Source organism: Microtus oregoni, unplaced genomic scaffold, assembly GCF_018167655.1.
Source record: "Microtus oregoni isolate MIOR12 unplaced genomic scaffold, Mior012 000029F_ref0000214, whole genome shotgun sequence".
In the NCBI taxonomy this organism is placed as follows: Eukaryota; Metazoa; Chordata; class Mammalia; order Rodentia; family Cricetidae; genus Microtus; species Microtus oregoni.
The window spans coordinates 3312872-3339087 of record NW_024543088.1 but is presented as its reverse complement, the minus strand read 5'-3'; the positions used below and the strand labels follow the sequence as shown (position 1 = coordinate 3339087).

Here is a 26216-nt window from a genome sequence, read left to right as displayed (position 1 = left end):
TGTGCAGGGCGAAACGTCAGGAGCTGGATGCGAGCTGGATTGACTGCAATCATTTGTGACCTTCTCGATGCCTCTCGGCCACGCCCAATATGGCGACAGCACCCGGTCCATTCGGGCGCTAGAGGAAATACGTACAGAGGGGCGCCGGAAGTGAGACTCAGCCACGCCCCTTGCCGGGGTTTCTGTGGAGCTGTGGCGGTGCCGGCTTCGAGCATCCCTGCCCTGGCAGGCTGGGGGACTCCGAGGCTGCAGCTCCGGCGGTCAGCTCCGGAGAGGTATGACCCGCGCCTTTCCCGCCCCGGCGGCTGGGGTCCCCTTGGTTCTCCCTGCCGACCCTGGCCTTTCTCCGAGGCCCGTTCTTGGCCTCTCCTACCCTTCTCCCCAGGCCCCATCCTGTTCCCAGGCTCACAATCCGATGGTCAGGATGGACATTTTCACTTTGCCTCCTGAGTTTCTAGGCCTTTCCCCCATCTCCCTGGGCGTTGACTCAGCTCTCGCAGCTCTGGGCCGTTGTCCTTTCTCTCCTGTTTTCTTGTTTATTTTACCCTGTAGCCCAGACTTGCCTGGAACTCAGTGTGCAGCCCAGACTAGTCATGAATTTACAGCACTTCTCTTGTGTTAGCCTCTGTAACGCTGGGATTACAGGTGTGTATCCCCACGCCAGGTTTTATGCCATGCTGAGGATGGAACCAGGACTTTGTGCATGCTAGGCAAGCACTCTGCCTACTCAGCCACATTCCCAGCCCCCGCTTCGTTTTTTCTGTCAGCGTAAGTGCAGCCCACTTCTTTCTGGAGCCTGATTGTGGTGTGGGGAGGGTGATAGGGTTTCGGTTTGACCCCAAAACTCTGATCTAGGTCCGCTGGAGAACCCACTGCGTTCTGTTACATGAGCGTACAGTATTTTCTCTGCAGTCAGCAGTACAGGGGAAGGGTGGAGGGTCTGGCTGCTTCCCTGTTGCTGCCTGCCCATCTGAGTTTTATATTTGTTCTTTCTTAGGACTCTGCCTGTGGGTGCACTTTATTTATTTTATTAGTGTGTATGAGTACTGGCATGTTCATGGCAGGGCATGCATGCAGACTTCAGAGGACCACTTTCAGGAGTTGGTTCTTGCCTTTCACCTGTTTCGAGTACTTGCTATTAATTATGTGTATGAATGTATGTGTGTGTGTGTGTGTGTGTGTGTGTGTGTGCGCGCGCGCGCGCACTCGAGTGCAGGTGCCTGAGGAGGACGAAGGGATCACATGCACCTGGAGGTGGGGTTATAGTTGGTTATCAGCCCCTCCCCATGTGGATGCTGGGAACTGAACTCAGGTCCTCTGAAAGAGCAGTGGTCGCCTCTAACCACTAAGCCTTCTCTCCAGCTTCTGCTGTTCTCTTTGTTGTTTCCACCATGGTGCATGCTCCAGAATAGCTGCCTTCTGATTCTCCTGTCTCCTCCTGTCTGGGGGCCGCTACATCCAACATTTTATGTGAGTTCTCGGGTTTCAACTCAGGTCATCAGGTTGGTGTGGCTCTGGGCACATTCCCCTCCCCACCCCCCCACCCCCCGAGACAGGGTTTCTCTCTCAAAGAGATCCGCCTGCCTCTGCCTCCCGAGTGCTGGGATTAAAGGCGTGTGCCACCACTGCCCACCATTTAAGTCTTAGGAGTTTCCTTGTGTTTATCCAGTGAGACTTTGAAGTGTTTTCCAGAATAGATGGAACATGGGTATGAGAACCATGGCTGGGGTCTGTTGGATGCTTCTTCCTTGAAGGAAACTGGGCCCAGAAATGTCTCCTCAATGGACAGGGAAGAGTGTGGTCCAGCTGCAGATGAACGAGAGAGGCGTGTGATGCTAGAAGGTCCGCCTCCAGCAAGAAGAGTTCCAGGGTAGCATTGCCGTTTTCGCGGCTCTTGAGGAGTGGTATGGGCAGGGATTAGGCGTGTCTGGTCATGTGGTCCTATGGAGTCCTGACTCAAAAGCCTCTCCCTTCCTTGAGTGGGCAACATAGCCACCAGTAAGGTTTGAGCCATTGAAAATAGATCTTGTACTGTTGCCCAGGCTGCTGTCAAACTTAGAGGTTCAAGCCATCTTCCTGCCTCAGCCTCCTAAGTAGGGCGGGACAATAGATCCACAATACTGTGTCTATCTTATTTGTGTATGTGTGTGTCAATCTGTCTGTCTGTGCACATGGCTGGGTGCATGTGCAGGCCAGAGGTCAGTGTTAGGTGTCTTCCACTCTCTACCTTAAATTTTTTTTCTTTTTTTCTTTTTTTTTCCCTTTTTGAGACAGAGTTTCTTTGTATAGTTTTATCGTCTGTCCTGGAACTCGCTCTGTAGACCAGGCTGGTCTCCAACTCACAGAGATCCACTTGCCTCTACCTCCCAAATGCTGGGATTAAAGGCATACCCCACCACTGCCTGACCAAAAAAATAGTTTTTTTTTTAAAAACCAGGAGTGGTGGTGCCTTTCTTTAATCCCAGCACACAGTAGGCAGAGACCCTGTCTCCAAAAAAAAAAGTAAGTAAATAAATATTATTAATTTGGTTTTTCAAGACAGAGTTTCTTTGTGTAACAGTCCTGGATGTCCTAGAACTCACTTTATAGACCACACTGGCCTCAAACTCACAGAGATCCTCCTGCCTCTGCCTCCTGAGTGCTGGGATTAAAGTGCTGACTTTAATTATTTTTGAGACAGGGTCTGGTTATATAGATCACGGTTGGCCTAAATTTACCTCATAGAGATCCTCCTGCCTTTGCCTCACAAGTGTTAGGATTAAAGATATGTGCCACCACACCCAGCCCCCCCTTTCACCCTTTTTAATGTGTATGTGTGTTTGCTTGCATGTGTGTTTATGTACCGTGTGCATGCAGTGCCCACAGAAGTCAGAAGAGGTTGTTGGATCCCCTGGAACCAGAGTTATAGGTGATTGTCAGTCATCATGTGGGTGCTGAGAATTGGACCTGGGTTCTCTATGAGAGTAGCAAATGCCTTTAACAGCTGAGCCATCATCTCTCCAGAACTCAGGACTCTGGAAACGCAGCCAGTGCTCTTACCCTCAGAGCCATCTCTCCAGCCCCAGAGTAGTTCTTTTTCTTTTCTCTTTCCTTTTGATTTTTGTTGGGACAGGTGTGGTCAAAGCTGGCCTTTATAATCCTGCCTCCTCCTCCTCCAGGTGTGTGCCATCACACAGATACACGCGGTAGTTCTTAACTTAGGGCCTCGTTTTTTGCTCTGAGACAACACAGGGTCTGATAAAGAAGAAAATGGCTGGAGATGGCAGCTTTTGGCTCATGGAGAAGGAACTATTGGGAAGCACAGAATCAGTGTGTCCCGGGCCAGTACCTGAGTCAGCCTGGTGAACCATGAGGCCACTTCTTGACACCAAGCCCTTTTTAATTTTTGCAAGTTTTTTTTTCCCTTTCAGTTTTCCTGTGTTTGCATGTATGTATGCACATGCCCGTAGGATTAGAGGAATCCACCACCATGCTTGGCTTTTCAAATTCTCTAGCAAGCTTTGGAGTGTCATAGTTCCAAGTCAATCACATTCCAGTTAAGTTGCTGGAAGAGTCTGCTGTCTGAAGGGAAGGCGGCCATGGCGCAGAACCGCTGTCATTCGGAGGCGAGTTAGCCTGGTTTTGTGTTTCGTGTTTGTTTGTTTGTTTGTTTTCTCTTAGGCAGTAAAAAGTAATCCCTAATCTAGGGAGCTGGCTCCGTTGGCAGAGTGCTTGCTGTGCAGACGTGTGGACCCGAGTCTGCATCTCCAGCCCACATAAAGCAAAGCAGGTGGTGTGTGTCTGTGTCTAATCCCATGTAAGTGGAGTGAGACGGCTGGAATGTCTCGAGATGCTTCCGGAGAATATGATAGAGACTTGGGAAGACACTCCCCGTCCACCTGGGCTCCCTACACAACTCACACCATCACATACGTGTTGGACATGTTGTTACAACGTCACACACTCACAACAACAGTGTAAACAAGGAAATCCTTCTTCACAGTGGGAGTGGTGGTGCACACCTGTAATCCTAGCTCTTAGAAAGCCGAGGTTAGAAAATGGGGCGTTCCAGGCCTGTTAGCTCCATAGTGACATCAGAAAACTGCACAAGATATTTCATCTCCATCAAGTGCCCACCCTGAGTGTGGGGAGCTGGCCCTGAAGGTGGCATCTTGCTCCAGACCCAGGCTATGGTGTGTGTCTGTCTGTTCTTCTCTTCCTCCTTCCCTCCCTCCCTCCCTCTCTCCCTTCTTTTCTTGAGAAGGGTTTCTCTGTGTAGCCCTGGCTATCCTGGAACTTGCTCTGTGGACCAGGCTAGCCTCGAACTCAGAGATTCACCTGCTTCTGCCTCCTGAAGGCTGGGATTAAAGGCCTGCGCCATTACCACCTGGCTATTATGATAATGATGATATATATTTGTGTGTGTCTGTTTTGGGGTGTATGAGTGTAGTTGCCCACAGAAACCATGCGATTCCTTGGAACTGGGGTTACAGGCAGTCAGGAGCCATTCAACATGGGTTCTGGAAGCTGAACTCTGGTCCTTAGCAAGAACAGTATGTTCTTATAACCTCTGAGCCATGACAACCTTAGTTTTATGAGAATTCCATAGTGGACGAGGGAGCCATGACAACCTTAGTTTTATGAGAATTCCATAGTGGACGAGGGAACCGACTTTACACACCTTTACAAATTGGCTTCCACAAGCGCTTGTGCACCAACACGCACACACTTTCTCTCTCTTCCACCGTTTTTTGACTTAACACAGGCCCTTGTGCACCAACCCTCTCTCACACACAGACATACACACACACACAATTACATATATAAATGTAAAAAAGAGGGAAAATTCAGTATAGTATGCACCTGTGAACATTACTGAGCATCTTGGGTAAAATTTTGCTCCTGCTCTAGTAGATGTGTCTGGGAAGCAGAGTGGGAGAGGGTAGGCTGTGGCTCAGGGGCCTGTATGCACCATACACTGTTCACTGGGAAAGGCTGTAGAGGGCTGGCATGTTGCTTGGCTAGAGTACAAGCTCGCCTAGCATGCGTGAAGCCCTAGGTTCCAGTCCCAGCACTGGGTAGACTGGGCCTGGTAGTGCGTTCCTGTGATCCCAGCACTTGGGAGGTGGCGATCAGGAGTCCAGGGTCATCCTTGGCCAGTTTGTGGTCAGTTTGGGCTATGTTGAGCCCCTGTCAGGAAGGAAGGTAGGGAGAGAGGGAGGAGGGAAGGGCGTAGAAGTGATTGTTGGGAGCCACGTGTGATGGTACATGTGTATATTGCCAGCACCATGTTCTAGCTCAGGCTGGGCTACCTAGTGAGTTCAAGGCCAGCCTGGGCTATATGGCAACCTGTCTTAAGGGATTTGGTTGATGGTGGCCGTCAGAGGTTCTTTCTCACTGGTGTGTAGTTCTAAGAGGAGATTCTGGGGAACTCTGTGTTCTTCACCCTTGAGTGAAGAGTTAGTAAGATTTTTCTGCTGTGGGGGCAGGATCCTCCTGTTTGTGCATCCCCAGCATTGGGGTTCCAGACATATGCCACCTTGTACGGCTCTTTCTGTGTGAGTGCTGGGGATCCAAACTCAGGTCCTCTCCTTGTTCAGCTAGCATCTAATGACTGACTCCCTCCTCCCTCTACTGTCCCCGACTTCCAGGACATGTCCAATGATGATGATGCTGCCCCCACAGCTGCAGAGGCAGCAGGTGACATCCACCTGCTGGGCTTCTCGGATGAGATCCTCCTGCATATCCTGAGCCATGTCCCCAGCACAGACCTGGTTCTCAATGTGCGGCGCACCTGCCGGAAGCTCTCGGTCCTATGCCTGGACAAGAGCCTGGTGCACACTGTGCTGCTACAGAAGGACTACCAGGTGAGGCAGGCGTGGGCGGGAAGTCGGCGTCAACCAGGGTGCCAGCCTGTGTTTGCCCAGAAGACTGTAGCCGGGAATGGTCAGTCACACATTAGGACACAGTGACAGGGCCAGGGTAGAAAAGGGTAGGTGGGTGTCCCACGCAGGAGGGCATAGAGCCTGTGGATGTAGTGACAGGAATCAGCAGGAGGCCTCCTTCCCCAAAAGTACCCTGGGGTGGAGTTACTGCACCACAGGACAGATTGTAGAAGGTCCTTGTGAAGCGCCACGGGGGGGGGGGGGGGTGTCGCAGTTGACACTGCTGCAGAAGGGCGAGGGGCTGAAGTCTCTGATTAACCTGAGATATGAGCCCACTATGGTAGGATACACATGTAGTCCCAGCACTCAGGAGACTGAGGCAGGATGCTCACAGCTCAGACCAATTCAGTAAGGCCTTGTCTCAAACAAAAACAAATAAACAGCCCAGATGTGTGTGCCTGATGGCATAGGCCTGTAATCCTACCATTCAAAAGCTGAGACCGGATCTGCAAGTTCAAGGCAATGGTGGTACATGCCTCTAATCTCAGCACTTAGGAGGCAGAGGTAGATAGATCTCTGAGTTCAGGGCCAGTTTGGGCCACAGAATGAGTTCTAGGACAGCCAAGGCTGAGAAACCCTGTCATAAAAACAAAACAGAACAAAATGCAGCAACAGTTTAAAGAGAGAGAGAGAAAGCGAAAGAAAAAATACAGCTTAAAAAGATTAGTTATTTTTAAGTGTACCCATGTGAGTGCTTTGCCCCCAGAGCCCAAAGGTATTGAATTCCTCTGGAGCTGCAGTTCCAGGCGGTTGTGACCCCCTGCTATGGGTCCTGAGAGCAGTACTCGGGCCCTCTGGAAGAGCAGCGCAGACCACTGAACCGTCTCCTTTCCCAGTCAGAGCTTTCAGTAAACTACTGTTTTTCTTTTTGAAACAAGAATCTAGGCTGGGCAATGGTGGCGCACGCCTTTAATCCCAGCACTCGGGAGGCAGAGGCAGGTGGATCTCTGTGAGTTCGAGACCAGCCTAGTCTATAGAGCTAGTTCCAGGACAGTCTCCAAGGCCACAGAGAAACCCTGTCTCGAAAAAAGAAAAAAAAAAAAAAAAAGAGTCTAGCTATGTCCAGATTGGTGTTAAACTCGTAATGCTCCTGCCTCAGCCTCCCATGTGCTAAGATGACAAGCGTATGCTACCAGGCCTGGGTAGCAAACATCTTGTTTGTTTGTTTGTTTGTTTGTTTTTTCGAGACAGGGTTTCTCTGTTGCTTTGGTGCCTGTCCTGGAACTCACTCTATAGACCAGGCTGGCCTCAAACTCACAGAGATTTCATCTGTCTCTGCTTCCCAAGTGCTGGGATTAAAGGCATGCACCATCATGCCCAGTGGTAGCGAACATCTTTCTACTTTTCTTCCTGGGCATGGGGTTTCTTCACTGCTGGCAGCGTGAAGCTTTCCTTTGCTCTGAGCAGGAGTGGGGAGTAGCCCTGGACACCCGTCTCTCCTGCCCTGTCCCCATTCTGCAGGCCAGTGAGGACAAGGTGAAGCAGCTGGTGAAGGAGATTGGCCGAGAGATCCAGCAGTTGAACATGGCGGGCTGCTATTGGTTGTCCGGCTCCACCATCGAACACGTGGCCCGCTGTCACAGTCTGGTAAAGATGAACCTGTCAGGCTGCCACCTCACCTCCCTGCGACTGTCCAAGGTGCTTTCGGCCCTGCAGCACCTGCGCTCCCTGGCCATTGATGTGAGTCCCGGCTTCGATGCCAGCCAGCTGAGCAGTGAGTGCAAGGCCACCCTGAGCCGTGTCAGGGAACTCAAGCAGACACTTTTCACACCATCCTATGGTGTGGTGCCCTGCTGTGCCAGCCTGCAGAAGCTGCTGCTGTACTTCGAGATCCTGGACCGCACACGTGAGGGTGCTGTCCTCTCAGGCCAGCTCATGGTGGGCCAGAGCAATGTCCCCCATTACCAGAACCTGCGTGTCTTCTATGCCCGCCTGGCCCCTGGCTACATCAACCAGGAGGTGGTGCGGCTCTACCTCGCCGTGCTTAGTGACCGCACGCCTGAGAACCTGCATGCCTTTCTCATCTCTGTCCCTGGCAGCTTCGCAGAGAGTGGGGCCACCAAGAACCTGCTGGACTCCATGGCTCGCAACGTGGCCTTGGATGCCCTGCAGCTGCCGAAGTCGTGGCTGAACGGCTCCACCCTCCTCCAGCATATGAAATTCAACAATCCCTTCTACTTCAGCTTTAGCCGGTGTACGCTGTCAGGTGGTCACCTGATCCAGCGGGTCATCAATGGGGGGAAGGACCTGCGCAGTCTGGCCAGCCTCAACCTCAGTGGCTGTGTGCATTGCCTGTCTGCAGACTCGTTGCTCCGTAAGGCAGAGGACGACATTGACAGCAGCATCCTGGAGACGCTGGTGGAGTCCTGCTGTAACCTGCACCACCTCAACCTCTCAGCTGCCCACCACCACAGCTCCGATGGCCTGGGCCGCCACCTCTGCCAGCTCCTGGCCCGCCTCTGCCACCTGCGTTCCCTCTCCTTGCCCGTCTGCTCCGTGGCCGACTCAGCACCCAGGCCTGACCGTGCGCCTGCCCCGCCGGCAATGCATGCAGTGCCCCGTGGCTTTGGCAAGAAGGTGCGCATTGGGGTGCAGGCCTTTCCCAGTCCCTTCCTGGGCCAGTCGTCCGCCCAGCCTGCCTCTGTGTTCTGGTCTCTGCTGAAGAAGCTCCCTTTCCTGGAGCATCTGGAACTGATAGGGTCCAATTTCTCCTCAGCCATGCCCCGCAACGAGCCTGCCATCCGCAACTCCCTCCCGCCCTGCAGTCGGGCACAGAACGTCGGGGACTCAGAGGTGGCTGCCATTGGCCAGCTGGCCTTCCTGCGGTATCTGACACTAGCGCAGCTGCCAGGCATGCTGACAGGCTCTGGACTGGTGAGCATTGGCCTACAGTGCCAGCAGCTTCAGTCTCTGTCGTTGGCCAACCTGGGCATGATGGGGAAGGTGGTGTACATGCCTGCTCTTGCTGACATGCTGAAGCACTGCAAGCGGCTGAAGGACCTGAGGTGAGGGGCTGTGGTTGGAGGGACCGAAGTTAAGGGGAGAGGACCTGAGGGGTGAGGGGCTGAGGACCCGAGGGGTGAGGGGCAGAGAATGTGAGGGGTGAGGGATGGAGAACCTGAAGTGAAGAGCAGAGAACCTGAGGGGAGAGACAGAGGGTCTGAGGTGTGAGGACCCGGGTGACAGCATTTAGTCTGCCACCACTCTCACAGGAACTCAGCCCCGCCCATTGTCCCACACAGTGCTACTTCATTCACACCCTTACCGTATTAAAAGTTGTTTAGATTTATTTACTTTAAGTTTTACATGTCTGTTTTGCCTATATGCATGTTTGTGGTAGCACATACGTGCAGTGCCTGTGGAGGCCAGAAGAGGATGTTGGATGCCCTGAAACTGGAGTTACAGAAGGTTGTGAGCCACCATGTGGGTGCTGGAAACAGAACTTGGGTCCTCAAGAATGGCAGCCAGTGCCCCTAACCATTGAAGCATCTCTCCAGTGCAGGGTCCTGTTTCCCACACTCCCAAATCCTCCAATTTTTTTAATTTATTTATTTATTTATTTTTGATTTTTTGAGACAGGGTTTCTCCGTAGCTTTTTGGTTCCTGTCCTGGAACTAGCTCTTGTAGACCAGGCTGGCCTCGAACTCACAGAGATCCGCCTGCCTCTGCCTCCCGAGTGCTGGGATTAAAGGCGTGCGCCACCACCGCCCGACCCAAATCCCCCATTGTTTTGAGACAAGGTCTCACTATGTGGCTCTGGCTGGCCTGGAACTTCTGTAGACCAGGCTGGCCTTAAATTCAGAAATTCTCCTGTTTCTGCCTCCTGAGTGCTGGGCTTGAAGCTGTGCTCCTATACTCAGCCCCGAATTATATTATTATTACTATAATTACTATTATCATCATCTGTGTGTGTTTGTGTGTGTATATACGTGGGGATACATTGCCAGAGTGCACACGTGGAGTTGGTTCTGTTCTTCCACCTTTAGATGGGGTCTGAGGATTGAATGTAAGTCGTTGGACTTCTACAGCAAGTGCTTTAGCCCTCTGAACCATCTTGTTGTCCACAGCTTGTCTCTTCAGAAAACTGGCCAGGGAGTTCCTGGGGGTTACAGACATGTGTTGCCTACCTGGGTTTTACATGGTTGTTGGGAATTTGAACTTAGAACTCAATTTCTTTCCTTTCTTTCTTTCTTTTTTTTTTTTTTTTTGTTTTTTTGTTTTGTTTTGTTTTGTTTTTTGAGACAGGGTTTCTCTGTAGCTTTGGTTCCTGTCCTGGAACTCGCTCTGTAGACCAGGCTGGCCTCAAACTCACAGAGATCCTCCTGTCTCTGTCTCCTAAGTGCTGGCATGAAAAGCGTGTGCCCCACTGTCCAGTTGAACTCAGTTTCTAATATTTGCTAGCAAGCACTATTTTTTATAAAATTTATTTTATGTGCATTGATGTGAGGGTGTCAGTCTCCTGGAACTGGAGTTACGTACAGACAGTTGTGAGGTGCCATGTAGATGCTGGGAATTGAACCCAGGTCCTATTGGAAGAATGTCCAGTGGACTAAACAATCTTTCCAGCCTGCTAGCAAGTGCTATTACCAATTGAGCTGTCCCAGGCCCCTCATGGTGATTCTTGGAGCATGTGTCACAGTTGACTGGGGGCGTCAGACTAAGGTAGAGGGGATGTCTGATAGCATGTGCACACAAGCCTTGGGGTTCTGGAAATGTTTGTTGTGTGCACACACACCTGCAGTCCTGGCATCCCAGCATCCAGAAGGCTAAGGTAGAAGAACTGACTTGAGTTCCAGGGCAGCTTGGGTTGTATTAGCAAGACCCTTTCTCCCCAAAGCCAGAAGCACAGAGCAGATGACAATGTCCTCAAACTTCCTTGACTCAAGAGCAGCCAGACCACTGGAGGAGGAAGAGGAGGAGGAGGAGGAGGAGGAGGAGGAGGAGGAGGAGGAGGAGGAGGAGAGGGAGACAGGGCAGGAGGACAGGCAGAGGAGGACTGGAGAGCTTCAGCTGGAGCTGCTGCTGGTGCCCTGTGGGAACAAGAGCAGGCAGGATGGAGACTCAGATCATCTCTGGGAGAAATCAGATTTCTGGGAGTGATGGCCTTGAGGAGGATGGCAGGACCTATTCTGGAAAGTGGGAGGAAATAGAGCACACAACCCTCAGATGGCCCTGCCATGGGCCTTGTCCTTGAGAGTGGGTCTGAGCCCAGCCTGGGCAGCTTGAAATAAAATATTGACGTAAGGGTTGAGTACGTCGCTCAGTGGTGGAGCCCTTAGCATGCTCAAGACTCTGGGTTAAACCCCTAGGACAAAGATGACTGGTGTTTCCAGAGCCAAGCTTAGGCTGCATTCACACTGAAATACTGAAGTGAAGGATATTTTTGTCATTATCCAACATTTAAAGAATAAGGGTTCTGTTGTATCCCAGCACTACTCAGGAGGTGGAGACAGGTGGAGCTCAGTGAGTTGGAGTCCAGTTTGGTCCACAGAGAGAGTTCTAGAACAGTCAGGGCTAATTAGTGAGACCCTGTGTATTTAAAAAAAAAAAAGTTTTTTTGTGGTGTGAATAGAACATAGAACAAAGGTCTTGTTCCTCTACCACTGAGCCACACCTCAGCCCCTCACTGGGGGATTCTAGGCAGATGCTCTACCAGGGAGCCACACCTCAGCCCCTCACTGGGGGATTCTAGGCAGATGCTCTACCACTGAGCCACACCCTAGCCCCTCACTGGGGGATTCTAGGCAGGTACCTCCTAGTCCTTGAAGTTTTGGCTTTTTGTTTGTTTGTTTGTATTTTTTTTAATATTTATTTATTTATTTATTATGTATACAATATTCTGTCTGTGTGTATGCCTGCAGGCCAGAAGAGGGCACCAGACCTCATTACAGATGGTTGTGAGCCACCATGTGGTTGCTGGGAATTGAACTCAGGACCTTTGGAAGAGCAGGCAATGCTCTTAATCTCTGAGCCATCTCTCCAGCCCCCTGTTTGTTTGTTTTTTTTTTTGGTTTTTCGAGACAGGGTTTCTCTGTGGTTTTGGAGCCTCTCCTGGAACTAGCTTTTGTAGAACAGGCTGGTCTCGAACTCACAGAGATCCGCCTGCCTCTGCCTCCCGAGTGCTGGGATTAAAGGCGTGCGCCACCACCGCCCGGCTGTTTGTTTGTATTTTTATGACAAGGTTTTTTTTTTTTTTTTTTTTTTGGATTTTTCGAGACAGGGTTTCTCTGTAGCTTTTTTGGTTCCTGTCCCGGAACTAGCTGTTGTAGACCAGGCTGGCCTCGAACTCACAGAGATCTTCCTGCCTCTGCCTCCCGAGTGCTGGGATTAAAGGCGTGCGCCACCACCGCCCGACTATGACAAGGTTTCTTTGTGTTCTTTGTGTAGCACTGGCTGTCCTAGAACTCACTCTCTAGGTCTGGCTGGCCTCAAACTCAGAGATGTGCCTGCTCTGCTTCCCAATTGCTGGGATTAAAGGTGTGCGTCACTATGCCTGGCTGGTCCTTCAGTTTTTGAGATAGGCTCTGTCTAGCCCAAGATGGTCTCTAACTAGGTGTCTCTCCATCTGGAAATACAGGCCTGTACCCCATGAACAGTGAGGGCCTTGCGTATTCCAGGGAAGTACTCTGGCACCGATCTGTCTCCAGCTCTTGTTTTACTTTGTTTTAAGCAAGTTGTTTAGGCTTGCTTTGAATCCACTACTGTCATCCAGGAAGGTCTTTAACTCTGATCCTGCTGCCTTCACCTCTAGAGCATCTGGGTCCTAAGTGTGCCCATCATGCTTCAGTTGTAAGCATCCTTTTTCCTGCTGGGGCAGGGTCTCTTGTGTCCTAGACTGGCCTCCTTTCTGTGCACCTGAGGATGACTGAGGTTTCTGGTTGTCCTGCCTCTGCCTCTCAAGTGCTGGGATTAATTCTCTGCCCCACCACACGAGGTTCTTTTTTTTTTTTTTTTTTTTTTTGATTTTTTTTCGAGACAGGGTTTCTCTGTGGCTTTGGAGCCTCACACGAGGTTCATGTAGGACACACCACGTAGTGAAGTCCCTGGCTCTGGACAGGACTTGAGGACTCTGCCAGTCCATAGCTGCTGGTGGGTGGGTGGAAGCATCATCAGGGCCACAAAGCCATGTCAGCCTAAAGGGACTTGTACATGGCTGTCACTCTCTCTAGTACAGTTAGTTACTGCTTCTTTGGTGCCTATCTGAGGGTTTCTATTGCTGTGATGAAGTTCCATGACCAAAAACAGCTTGAAGACTTACACTCCTACACTCCTGTCATGACAGGGCTCAAACAGGGCGGGAACCTGGAGGCAGGAGCTAATACAGAGGCCACGGAGGGGGTGCTGCTTACTGGCTTGCTCCTTATGGACTTGCTCAGCCTGCTTTCTTAAGAGCCACTGCCTTCCATGAGCTGGGCTCTCCCACATCAATCACTAATTTTAAAAAAGTGCCCTACAGGTTTATCTGCTTACAGCCCAGTCTTATGGAAGCATTTTCTCAACTGAGGCTCCCTCCTGTCAGATGACTCTAGCTTGGGACAAGTTGACTTAAAACTAGCCAGCACCGGAGCTGTGCCTTGAGCAGGCGCAAAGCTAACCTTTCTCTCCCAGCATCCATGGCCGCTGATGTCAGATCTGAAGCAGGAGGCTCTTGACTACCAATCTGTCCTCAGGACCCGCAAGGGAGGACAGGGTGTGTTCTTTGCCTTGCTCCCTGCCTAGCTTCAGCGTGACAGGAAGTCAGCAGGTCCTGTGTTGCTAACGGCCCAGAACCTTCCAGAGCTGCTTGGCCAAACTGAGCTCTACTTCCTGTCCTCCTTGGAACAAAGCCACGCTATGGCTGTCTGGGTTTGAAGCCTCTGTCTTATCTGGTCACTTGCCCTGCTGCTCTGGCTTGATCCTCAGCTGAGCAGAGCTACAGCCCAGGAGGTCTCTGTGGACAGCTGGTATCCATGCCTGAGTGTCTATGTCCATGGGTCCTCTGCCTTCTGGCTCTACTGGCTTTGGGAACCCACCTGTGGGCTTTCTTTTTTTTTTTTTTTTAAATATTTTTTTATTTATTATGTATACAATATTCTGTCTGTGTGTATGTCTACAGGACAGAAGAGGGCACCAGACGTCATTACAGATGGTTGTGAGCCACCATGTGGTTGCTGGGAATTGAACTCAGGACCTTTGGAAGAGCAGGCAATGCTCTTAACCACTGAGCCATCTCTCCAGCCCCCACCTGTGGGCTTTCTTACACCCCCTTTTTATAAGTCCCAGTCAGTTGTTTGTGGTGACATATGCCTAAAATCAGGAGGCTAAGCTGGAGGATTGCGTTGAGTCAAGGTCAGCCTGGACTAGACTGAAACCTTGTCTTCAAAGGCAGCAGCACCCCCGCACCACCACTCCCAGACACACAAAGAATCAGATATTGTGACTGTACGCCAGCATCATTCCAGCTCTCAAGAGGTGGAGCCTGGAGCTCAAGGTCAGCCTTGGCTCCACAGTGAATTCGAAGCCAGCCTGGGCTACCTAGACTCTATTTGAACAACAAAAACAAGACAAAGTTAATGTGAGCCTTGGGTTCTCTCTCCCTTAAGAGCAAACTCTGTAGCTATAGTGGGAAAGTCTGCCACAGCCGCCGCCCCTCCTCCTTCTCCCACAGCTGCCTTTGCCTCTCCCAGGCGCACAGGTGGACGCCTTCCTTGGCTGCATCTGTAGTCACTAGGCCCTCCGTTTCCTTACTGCTTCCTTTGTGGTGTCTCTCACACTTGTGCCTTCCTGTGCCTGTCCTGAAGCCACGGTTAGGGCATGCATGGTCATTGTTTGCCAGAATGGTAAATGTATCACAGAATCAGGCTGGGGATGCAGCTCAGTCAACAAAGAGCTCGCTTGACAGATGCAAAGTCTGGGGTTCCAACCTCAGTGCCATACAAACTGGGTGTGGGGGGGAGGAGGAGGATCAGAGATTCAAGGTCATCCTTAGCTACACAGTTTGGGCCAGCCTGGGCTACATGAGACTGTCTCAAGAAAAGAAAAGAAAGATGGATCAGAGAATATATTTAATGTATAACTCTCTGCTGGGCCACTGCTGTTGACTTCCTTCCGTGATTAGGACCATTTCCTAAATTCAAGGGTACCAGGTGAGCCTTTGAATCTTTCAGAGCCAAGGTCTTTCTAGATTTTTTTCATCTTGCCGTCAGTGTTTGTTTTCCGTGGGTCCAGCAAGCCTTGTGTTTTTGCAGTAGGTGTGATGGTTCACACCTGCTGTGTAGGGAGGCTGAGTCAAGAGGATTGTGGATTCAAGCCAGCCAGGGCTGTATGCTGGTTTGTCCCTGGGACCTGGCATCCTCTCCAGAGGCAGGACCTGTAGGACTGCGGATAAGTTTGTCTTGTAGGCTCGCAAGAGCTTGATGACAGTTCATAGTGGCATCTCTACCCAGGCTCCAGCCTGTGACCACAACCTCAGAACTGTCTGCTGTGTGAGGTACTGCCTGTTCTGAACAAACACAGGCTCCCAGAGCAGCCAAATGGCGGCATTCCTCTGGATCACTGCCTTCTGAGCAGGCGAGCCCAGAGATGATGCAGCAGGTGGCAGGAGCTAGTATAGGCTCCAGAGTCTTTGCTTGCCAAGGAGTTGCTTCCTGGGGTTGCAGGGGCTTCATGGGGACACCCGCATTTTCTTGGGGAGTGTTCTGATCGCAGCCCTGGGACTCCCAGGCTCACCTGCTGCCGCCTCCACCACAGTCTGCTCTGAACCTGAGCTCGTACCAGCCTGGCTCCCTGTGGGGTGGAGGTGCCACAGGGACAGGTTGTTCTGGCTGTGGGTTTGGGGCACACCCCTGTGGTGAGAGGATCACGTGTCAGGCGGAAAAGGGTGCCACCTTTCCCACGGCTGGAGGCGGGTGTTACCCTGAGTCACCCTCTGCTGCCTGGGCGGAAACAAGAGAGTCACTTGAGCCAGGGCTGGCACGGTCTCAGGAGCAGCTCTCAGCTGTCATTCTCCCTCATCCTGCCTGGCTCAGCGCCGCATCAGCCCCTTAAGCCGGAGGGGGTGGGCACATTCACCCCAGAGAGCTGAATGGCAAGGAGAGGTCCGGTCTTTGCTGGCTGGTGGTTTGAGCCGGTTGGGAAGGGTCAGAGTTAGGACGAGGTCTGATCTGGGTGGATCCCATTTCCTTGTTCCCTGTCTACCCTCAGGTGCCTCAGATGGTACCTCCTTTAGGTCAGTTTCCCAGCCGCCCTGGGTGCTGACCAGTCTTGTGCACAGGGGAGAGGGTAAGGGTGCATTGGCCCCACAGTTGGGGAGGGAGAGAGATAGGATATTCACAGCAGGCTGAACACTGACAGATTAGTTCTTTCAGGGCAAGGTTCTGTAAGTGGCTGTCTAATTGGAAAAGGTTTAAAAGTATGTACGGGACACATTACCGCTGTGACTCAGGTGGCCTGGGGACACCTGGGCCTGTAGTGCAAGTCCATGCTGCCACCTACTGGTAGAGGTGATGGCTGCTGCCTGGCACTGGGATTCCATCCCCTGCTGCTGGGGAAGGGGAGGGGACAGGGACACACACACACACACTGCTGCTGGTAACTTCAAGGTTCCCAGGGGCCCTGCACCCCTGCTTCCTACCACTTTCATACCCTATAAAGAAGCACTTGAGAAGCTGAGGCAGGAGGACCATTGAATTCAAGGCTAGCCTTGGCACCAGAGTGAGACCCTGCCTCAAAATAGAAATTATTGAGGGGTGAAAATGACTAATTTACGTAATGTGCGTATGCAAAACTGAAAGAATAAAACAAGGTTAAGAAAACTAAAGGGCCGGGAGTATGGGTCAGTGGAGGAATGCCTGCCTAGCCTAGCGTGTCTGAGGCCTAAGCTCAGTTCCCACACCGTGGAAAGCCAGGTGGTGGTGGTGGTGCACACCTGTAATAGCAGCACTTGAGAGGCAGAGGTAGGCGGATCTCTGAATTAATAGAGTGAGTTCAAGGCCAGCCAGGGCTGCACAGAGACCCTGTCTTGAGAGAAAAAAAAATCAGTTAAAATTAGAAAAAAAAAATGTGAAGTCTGAGGTTGTAGCTCAGTAGTAGAGCCTGGCTGGCACGCTTGAGTGCCTGAGTTCAGTCCATGGCATCACGCTAACAAAAATGAAAAAAAGGGGGGTGGGGGGGTGGGGCCATGGAGAACTGGCTCAGTGGTAAAAGCGTATAGTATGCTTGCAGAGGACCTGGAATCAGTTCCCAGAAACAGGTGGCTCACAACCACTGGTAGCTCTGTTTCTAGGGGATTTAATGCCTCTTCTGCCCTCCTTGGGTACAAGGCACACACACACGGTACACATACGTGCAGGAATTCACACACATATGTATAAAATATAAATGACTATACTTTTTTATTTAAAAGGGAGGGAAATCAAAATTCTAATGTGAGTGTGTGTCACTTGGGGCTCTATAGATGATGTAGGTGACTGGCATCCTTGGTGAAGGGGAAAAGCCATTTGGCCCCCTACGTGGCCTAAAGAAGCTTCTTCATTGTGTCTGAGAACAACAGTAACCCTTTCATGGAACATGTGTGGCGGGGCTTGTGCTCTGGGATGACGACGAGATGCTAGCCTCAAAGCATCCCTGAGGGGCTTTCTTCCTTTTCTGCCCCTTTCCCACCCACTCTAGCCTGTTGGACCCCCACTTTTTCCCGGTTTGTCTCTGCCATCAGACTGACTCCCCAAGGCTGCGTCATGTGTGAATCCTTCTAAGGCCAGAAGGTGTGACAGTATCGGGGTGGGACAGCTTGCTGAGGAAGGAAGACAGATGGCCTTGAGCCAGTGCGAGCTGGCAGGGTCTGCAGACAGTGACTAGCCGCATCTCGTCCTGGGAGTCAGGATCTCCTCGGGAGAGCCAAGTCCCTGGCACTCACACCCTTCTCTCCGCAGGCTGGAGCAGCCCTATTTCAATGCCAACGCACAGTTCTTCCAGGCACTGGGCCAGTGTTCATCTCTGGAGCGCCTGTGCCTGGTGTCTCGAAGTGGTACCGTGCAGCCGGATGCCGTGCTGGCCTTTATGGCCCGTTGCCTGCATGTTGTCGTGTGTCACATGTTCACTGGAGAATCCCTCACCACCTGCAAGAGCCTGCAGCAGTCACTCCTCCGGAGGTGAGTGGCATGGCCTGGCATGGTCTGTTGGTGGCTGGGAGGTCTTGGACAGCATCAGTGTCCCCAGCCCAGCTCCCACTTTCGGGAGATGGAGTACCAGATCCTAGCAGCATGATCAGAGAGCCTGATCTCCTGCAGGGGACTAGTTCCTATAGATGGTCTCTGGTCTCAGCTACTTGGAAGGCTGATACACAAGGATCCTGGGAGTTCAGGGCTAACCTTAGCTACAGAGTTTATCCTGGGTTCTGGAGGCAGTCTTACTTAGTTCACTGTGTTTCTTGTGGGCCCAGGAAGGACTTCTTGATCCTGCGCTCATCATTGCGAAGGCTCTGCCTTCAGACCTCCCGAAGCTCCACCTTCTGTTGTTGAGACAGGGTCTCTCTGTATCTCAGGGTAGGCTGGAATCACTGTGCAAGCCAGGTTCCCTCAAACTTGTGGCTCTTCCTGCCTCTGCCTCTGGAGTGCTGCGATCTCATGCCGAGTCACTGTGCCTGGCTTGTCCCTTTTGCTAGCCGCATGTCAGGAGTAGGGTTTCAGCACGAGGACTTCGGGGCACAGCGTGCATTGCCTGATCGTTGGTGATGGTCTTGTGTCCTGTCTTGGCCTTTTTCCACTCACTGAAATGCCGCCACGAGAAACCTGCTCCTGGCTCCCCTGCTTTATCCATGGTTTTGGTCATGTTATCAGGTACCAGATGGACCTAGAGTATTTAAATTTTGTATTACATTTATACATTTATTTATTTTGTGTATGTTTGTGGGACAGGTGTGCAGGCCACAGCATGTGTGGAGAGATCAGAGGTCAGCTTTCAGGAGTTAGCTCTCCTTCCACCACAGGGGTCCTAAGAAATGGCTGTAGTAACTGCAGCTTACAGATGAGGGTACTGAGGCAGGAGGTACCGGACCAGTTGGCAGCATGTAGGACGGAACTGCACATTGGAATGGAGAGAGAAGCTAGGCTGGAGGATGACGCTGAGAAGGCTGAGACAGGGTAGGGTGTTTGGGTCGGCCTGGGCTACATGGTGAGTTCAAGGCCAGCTTGGGGTATATAACAAGACCATTTCAAAGACAAGGGACAGAGAGCTTAACTTAGTAGCGTGCTTGCCTGGCAGCCACCAAACCCTGGGTTCAGTTCTTGCAGTGTGGAGCTAGAGAGATGACTCAGCAGTTAGGAGTGCTCACTGCTCCTGCCGAGGGCCTGCAACTGCAGCTGCCTGCAGCACTAGTTCCAGGGTACTCCATGGACACCTGGCCACTCTGGGTACCTGTACACATGTGGTGCACATAAACATGTGGACTAGCCGGGCGGTGGTGGCACATGCCTTTAATCCCAGCACTCGGGACGCAGAGGCAGGCAGATCTCTGTGAGTTCGAGACAGAGCTAGTTCCAGGACAGGCTCCAAAGCTACAGGGAAACCCTGTCTCGAAAAACCAAAAAAAAAACCAAAAAAACATGTGGACTAACACACACACATGAGCCTAAATAAATAAGCTCGGTCTTGCTGGTGCCACAGATGAGCTGCCACACGCCTGTAATCTTAGCTCTTGACTGGTGGAGGCAGGATTCAGAGTCGTCCTCTGCTACTTAGTGAGTTTGAGGCTAGCCTGGGCTACATGATACTCTGTCTTAAGAAAATGTAAATGAGGAAGAAGGAGCTGTGCTGCTGGTGTGAGAAGCCCTTCAGGGGAAGTCCTGACCCAGGCCAGCACAAATCCTTCTCCTGGATTGCTGGCAGCCTCAGGCCATCAGCAGAGCCTTAGAGGCTGGCAGAAGAGCTGTTCTGGGGATGCCTCTGCTGCACCCTTGCCATCTGCAGAGCCCCCTCCCCCAGCATGGCACCAGCCTCTCCAGGTGCCTCTTGGGCTCCTGCAGTCTTACAGTCATTCCTGGGTCCTCCAGGAGCCCAGTCGTGCAGGGCGCTCTGCTGCAGTGCTCCAGCAGGTGGCAGTGTTGCTCCCAGCAGCCAGCACTCAGTGCCTAGGGTGTTTGTGAAAAGTAGCCAGGACAGCGGGCTGTCCTCTTTCCTGATGCTGTTGTTTGTTTGGTTTAGAAACTTTTCACAGGGTTTTTGTAATTCAGGCTGGCCTTGAGAATGACCTTCAGCTTCCCCACCTCCTGCCTCCATCTACCTCCTGAGTGCTGAGATTTTAGGCTTGTAGGCATGTTATACCACTTTTGGGGTTGCCCAAGCTGGCCTCAGCTATACGGAGCAGCCCCCAGTGCTCTTCTTTTCCTGTCTGGAGAGCTCAGGGAAGCATTGAACTTTGGGCTGCTTGTGTGCCTCAGGTCCTAGGCAATGGTTTCTTTTTTACCCTCCTGTGTTCGGCTTTTTTGTTTTTGATGACAACACTGCAGCCCTTCATGTTTTGGGGTTTGAATTTGGATTCTCCCCACCTCACAGGAAGCAACTGGACTTGGTTGGTCTAATGCTCCCCTCGCATGCACAGAGCCCTGGGTTCTAGCCCACCATGGTACAGACTGGGCCCGGTGGTGCAGGTTTATAGCCCCAGTGCTTGAGAGATGGGGGCAGGAGGATCTGAAGTTCAGCGTCATTCTCAACTGCTTAGCAAGTCTGAGGCCAACCTGGGCTGCATCCTTAACCCACACAGCCCCATTAATGGCTGGTCTCTGGTTCAGTTTCCAGGCTGAGAGGCCCGCATTGAACGTCGTCATCTTCCCCCTGCTCCACGAGGGCCTGACAGATGTCATCCGAGATGTCCCCATGGTGCACTTGGACGAGATCACCTTATTTAAAAGCAGAGTGGCTGAGGAACCACCGAACTTGTGGTGGTGAGAGGTCTGTCTGGCCCCAGCCCCGCCACTCCTGCAGCAGAGCTTCTTCATGTCTGAGTCTCCACAAGGGTCCAAGAAACCAGGAGAGTGGGTCCTTGCCTTGTGACAGAAAGAAAGAGTTTGTGGTTGTTCCGAGACATTCACGCCAGTCCCCCAGGTTCCCTCTCCCTCTCAGGGGTGTGCTTGGGCATGGTGACTAGTGATGAGGTGACCATGACGGAGAGCAGTGGACGAGCCATCCTGGCCTTCAGGGCCTGGCCACACTCCCCAGTCCCCCCACTCACTTCAGTCTGGGGACTGTCCCTTTGTCCATGGTCATCTACAGTTGAGCTCAGTCATGTGATTGTGTCTACGTGGGGTCAGTGTGGGCCGGGCTCTCACTGTGACCTCCCCACGATGACATCTGTGAGCCTTTGGCTCCTTTCCTATTGACACTAGGGCATGGTCTAATGTGTGTGTGTGAGGCCCTGGGTTCCATCCCCACCCCAAAAAAGAAAATGTTTTAACCCAATGATGTCTCTGGGATGTTTTCAGCCTAATGATGCCTGTGCCAGAGGGTCCCCTGGGCAGGAACTGTGGGATGGCATCATTCCTGAGCTGAGCCTGAGGAGCTGGGCCTGTGTCTCGCAAGTGCTCACTTCTCCCCTCCGTTCCTGGGCTTCTGCTTAAAAACTCGAGGTGCTGTGGAGGTCTGAACGCTTCCTGGGAAGTCCGCACCCTCTGGCCTCAATAGAATAGCTAAAAACAGTGAAAGCCAGAGTGGGCATTACAGAGATTCACTGAGAGCCGTGGGTGCGACTTGAGTTAGAGGGTGTGCATGGACCGTGGTTTCTGACCCCAGCACCTTCATGGCGGCTCACACCTGTAATCACAGCATTCAGGAGGTCAAGGATAACTTGGGTTATCCTCAGGTATATAATTGAGGTAGAGGCTAGCATAGGCTACTTAAGACCCTGTCTTAATCTTGATAAACCAAAAAAGGAAAGAAGAGGGAGGACCCAGTGTTTGTGGCCTCACCCCATTCCTCACACTGGTGAGACTAAGAGTCTGTAACCCTAGAGGGGCCTGTGAGCCTGTGGTTGGATTGGTTCAACTAGACTCCTGCCTGGGCCTCTCTTGGTGAAGGGTCACCCATACACTGTGGGCATTGATCCAGGTAACTTCCAGTCGGGACACCTCAGTCCACGCAGGGCCAGCAGGCCTCGCGTGCTGCTGTGACCTTCACAGACTCAGCCTGCCCTGTCCCTGCCCGTCCTTGGCTACTGGTCCTCCGAAGCTGTGGTCTCCTTGGCAACTGGTCCTCCGAAACTGTGGTCTCCTCAGCTTCCCTTCTTGGTAAGGAGCGAGTGAACTGGCCTCTGGGCGCGTGCCCTGTGGTCTCAGGCAGGCTGTGCCTGGCAGCGGGAGCCTGTGGAGGCCTGGGGGCTTCTGACCTGGCTCTGGGTACAGCATTAGGGAAACAGCCCTCAGGCCCAGGCTCTGCCTGCCCCCTGCTGTTCTAGCCCCAGTGTTTAACATGGTCTGCAGTGCCAAGCCCTCCCTTCTCATCCAGTCTCTTGCCTGAGGGAATCCTCCCTCTCTCCCAGAGGGATCCTTCTGTCTGTAGGCTGATCCCAGGGGATATTCACCCCATCCCCGCAGCCCTTGCCTTCACAGACCTAACGTGCTTTCTGAGAGCTGTGAGCCTGTCTTACCTTTTCCTGGCATTGCAGGCCATGAGACCGGCTGCCAAGATTCCAGGGCAGACTGAGGGCCCACACAGCTGTAGACAAGGGTCCCAGAGGTGGTGGAACTCCTTCCCCAGTTTCTGGGTGTGTCTTTAAAGCATTAAGCTGACACCTGAAGGCTACCATGTAGGCTGTCCAGGACCAAGTGCTGCTTGTCCTTAAAATGAGACAAGCTGGTCACAGCCTGAGGGAGGCAGGTTGCTTGGAGGTGTCAGGTCCCAAGAGTCCTGTGATTTCTTCCTTTGAAGGAAGTTCCACTCAGCTGGGTGTGGTGGTGCAGGCTTTAATCCCAGCATTTGGGAGGCAGAGGCAGGTGAGTTTGAGGCCAGCCTGATCTATATCATAAGTTCTAGACCAGCCAGGGCTATATAGAAACCCTATCTCAAACAGCAACAACAATAAAACCACACAACAAAACAACAAACGGCAGCCCTGTTCAGACAGGAAATTACCTTTCTGCTGGGATTGTATCCCAAAGGCCAGAGCTGTCCTGTCAATCCTGTGGATAGGCAGGTCTTGGGAGCCAGCAGTTTTTGCTAGTGGCATCATTTGTATTCAGAAACTGGGCTGACAGGGAGGGGGCCTGGTTGCAGGAGGCTGGGGAAGCACCCTCAATAGTAGGCCTTGTATTCTTAGCATCTCTTGCAATAGTCCTTTGACTTCAAGTGAGAATTTTCTCTCCTCCACTGGGGACAGGATCCACCAGATGTCAATAGCGTGCTTATTTTTGCTAAGTGCTATTTTGGCACCGGTGTTAATCGCAATTTATAGCCTGCAGCATTTGACGCTGGGAAAAGAACCCACCCTAATGGTCCCTGATTGGCAGGACTCGGCTGTTAAGTGGCAGACCATATGCTGCCTGCCGAGAAGACAGCGAGACGGTGAGTGCTCGTGCCTACGTACGGGTGTCTATGTGCTAGTGCGTGTGTGCGTGCGTGCTTGCGTGTGTGTGCACGTGTACCTACCTATAGGTGCGTATGTGCATGTATGTGCGCGCATGTGAGTGTACGTGTGTGTGTACCTGCATGTATGTGCACATGGGCTTGCTTCTTCTGGTGTGTGTTCTCTGTGTTGGAGTGAGAAGGTAGAGAGGAGGGAGAGTCTTTTGTAAACAGAAATCCCCTGACCTCCACAGCTACCTGTTCCCCTGCCTCCTCCCAGCCCTGGCTACTCCTGCCCAGACCTTGTGTTCATCGATTTGTTCATTTTGTTTTCCAAGACAGGGTTTCATTGTGTAGCTCCGGCTGTCCTGGAACTCACTCTGTAGATGACCAGGCTGGCCTCTAACTCACAGAAATCCTCCTGCCTCTGCTTCCCAACTGCTACGATTAAAGGCGTGTGCCACCAGTGCCCAGCTAGTCCTTGTGTTTTATGTCCTGCTTTGATGCCGTATCTCCTAACCCTGTGGCTTGGCACATACCAGCAAGCCATATTGGGCTCACTGAGTGGCTTTTCTCATTTTCTCTCCTTTTAAAATTCTATGTGTGTATGTGTGTATGCAGGTCTGTGTGTGCCCCCGCTCATGTGTTGAGGGCAGAGGACAATCTTTGGTGTCCCTTTTCACCCCCGCCTTGTTTGCTGCTGTGTACACTAGGCTAGCCCACCCATGGACTTCCCATCTCCATCTCCCAGCTTGTGATGGGAGTTCTGTGATGACCCATGTGCACCACCACTTCTGGGGATCTGAACTCAGGTCCTCACGCAACAAGTACTTTACCCACTGAGCCATCTCCCCAACTCGCTTTCCTGATCTCATAGGGAGGAATTTTATCGCCCAGAGTGAGGAGTGCTTTGCTCTTAAATGACAGGGTCAGGCTTTGTCCTGCAATTGGCTCTTGGAGGCCCTGTAACAAGGCCTCGAGGTCTAGGCCTAGGCTGTGGCCAGCAGAGGACTGGGCCCAGACACAATCCACTGGGTGTCTCTCACATTGGCATCCAGGGTAGATTCAGTGTCTGTCTACCGCATCAGACCCAGAGTTAAAAGCTAAGTTCTCAGCAAGATGATATGTAGGCCCAGAGAGAGGGGTCTGTGGGAAAGACAGGCCCAGGCAGTGGAGGAGTGAGTGCCAAGGGCCAGGCCTCTTGAGCCAAGGCTGAACCCTCGAGGAGGATGGACAGTCACCCTAACACCCCTTCCGAGAGATGCCAGTATGCCGCCTCCTCCTCCAGCCTTTGCTGTGACCTGCCCCTTTGAAGAGGTGGAAATTGCTGTCTCACAAGGAAAAAAGAAGCCAAGTGTGATGGGGAATGTGAGGTGGAAGCAAGAGAATCAGGAGTTCAAGGCCAGCTTCACCTATATATGAATTTGAAACCAGCCCAGGCTACATGAGACTATGCCTGAAGAGATGAGGGAGGGAGGGGGGAAAGAGAGAGAGAAATTTTGAATGGGGTCCTATACGCTGACCTCTTCCTGTGGATGTGACCAGTTCATTGGTAATTATTATTATTATTGTATTATTATTATTATTTTGGTTTGAGACAGTTTCTCTGTAGTTTTTGGTGCCTGTCCTGGAACTAGCTCTTGTAGACCAGGTTGGCCCCGAACTCAGGGAGATCCGCCTGTCTGCCTCTCGAGTGCTGGGATTAAAGGCATGGGCCACCACCACCCGGCCTGGTACTCGCAGTTATTAGCAGCACCCACTGCACTGCTGTAGGGGCTTTGTGACTGGTCTCATCTGCATTTGGGCCCGCAGGGCACAGTAGAAGTTGCTAGGCTCTTGTGTTACTACTGCGTGGAGTCTAGACCAGCCATGGGTCCTATGCTGGCTGCTCAGTCGTCACACCGTACATCTCTGGAGGCCCACCAGTGGGGGGTGCTTTTCTTTGAAAGCTCAGACCCACCAGGAGCTTGCTTGGCTGCACCTGCCCTGCCCTGCCCTAGCCAGACCTGGCAGGCTGCAACGGGTCAGGGAGACCAGCACTGCTGCTAATGCTGGCCTGGGATCTGCCTCAACCTGGGGGTGCAGACGGGGCAGGCTCAGCTCCAGCCAAAGCCCTGACCTCTGTGCCGGCGAGGTGTTCATGGGTTGCTTTGCAAGGAATGTGTGTACAAACAAAGGTTTCCATAGCAGAAGTGTGCGTGCATCTGTAGGTGTGTCTGGTGTGTGCACACGCAAGAGCACGCGTCTGGGTAATGCCGCTTCTGACCATGACTCAGTGTGTGTGACTTTATTTGGCACCACCTCAGTTGAGTGTTTATTGTTTCAGGGCATGGAAGGCCTTGTGACCAGGTGCTAAGTGACCATTCCCCCCCTTTTGGTGACTGACTGCCCGGACTCCTGTCTATCTGGGAGAACTGCCTGTGTGGTTGGCATCTGGTAGTGACACACCCAGGTGTCACTGTGGTGCTGACAAACTGCATTCTGAATGGCTGTTTTTATGTAAATCTGTGGCATGTGGAAAATCTCAAATAAAATGAACTTGATTTAGAAAACCAGGCAGCTCTGTGGTCCTTCCACCAGGACTCTTGACTCTCCATGTGTGATCTGATTCATAGGCTCAAGGAGGGAGGAGGTTGCTTCATTCTTTTTTTTTATTACTTTTATGTGCATTGGTGTTTTGTTTTACCTGTGGAAGGGTACTGTAGTTACAGACAGTTGTGAGCCACCATGCGGGTGCTGGGAATTGACCCTGGGTCCCCTGCA

The 26216-nt window shown here is 52.0% G+C and overlaps 1 protein-coding gene across 2 annotated transcripts; it reads left to right on the top strand.

Annotated features, from left to right (window-relative positions):
- The first annotated feature begins 177 nt into the window (after positions 1–177).
- On the top strand, positions 178–25958 carry LOC121464932 (F-box/LRR-repeat protein 18-like). 2 transcript variants are annotated; one of them, XM_041678044.1, is made up of 5 exons: positions 178–275; positions 5631–5846; positions 7386–8929; positions 17834–18052; positions 20690–25958. In XM_041678044.1, exons 2-5 carry the CDS (start codon positions 5634–5636, stop codon positions 20844–20846), a joined length of 2133 nt encoding a protein of 710 aa, XP_041533978.1. In that variant the 5' UTR covers positions 178–275; positions 5631–5633; the 3' UTR covers positions 20847–25958. The 2 variants fall into 2 exon arrangements, with proteins under 2 accessions (XP_041533978.1, XP_041533979.1); XM_041678045.1 differs by lacking the exon at positions 178–275 and adding an exon at positions 684–768.
- Positions 25959–26216: the final 258 nt, after the last annotated feature.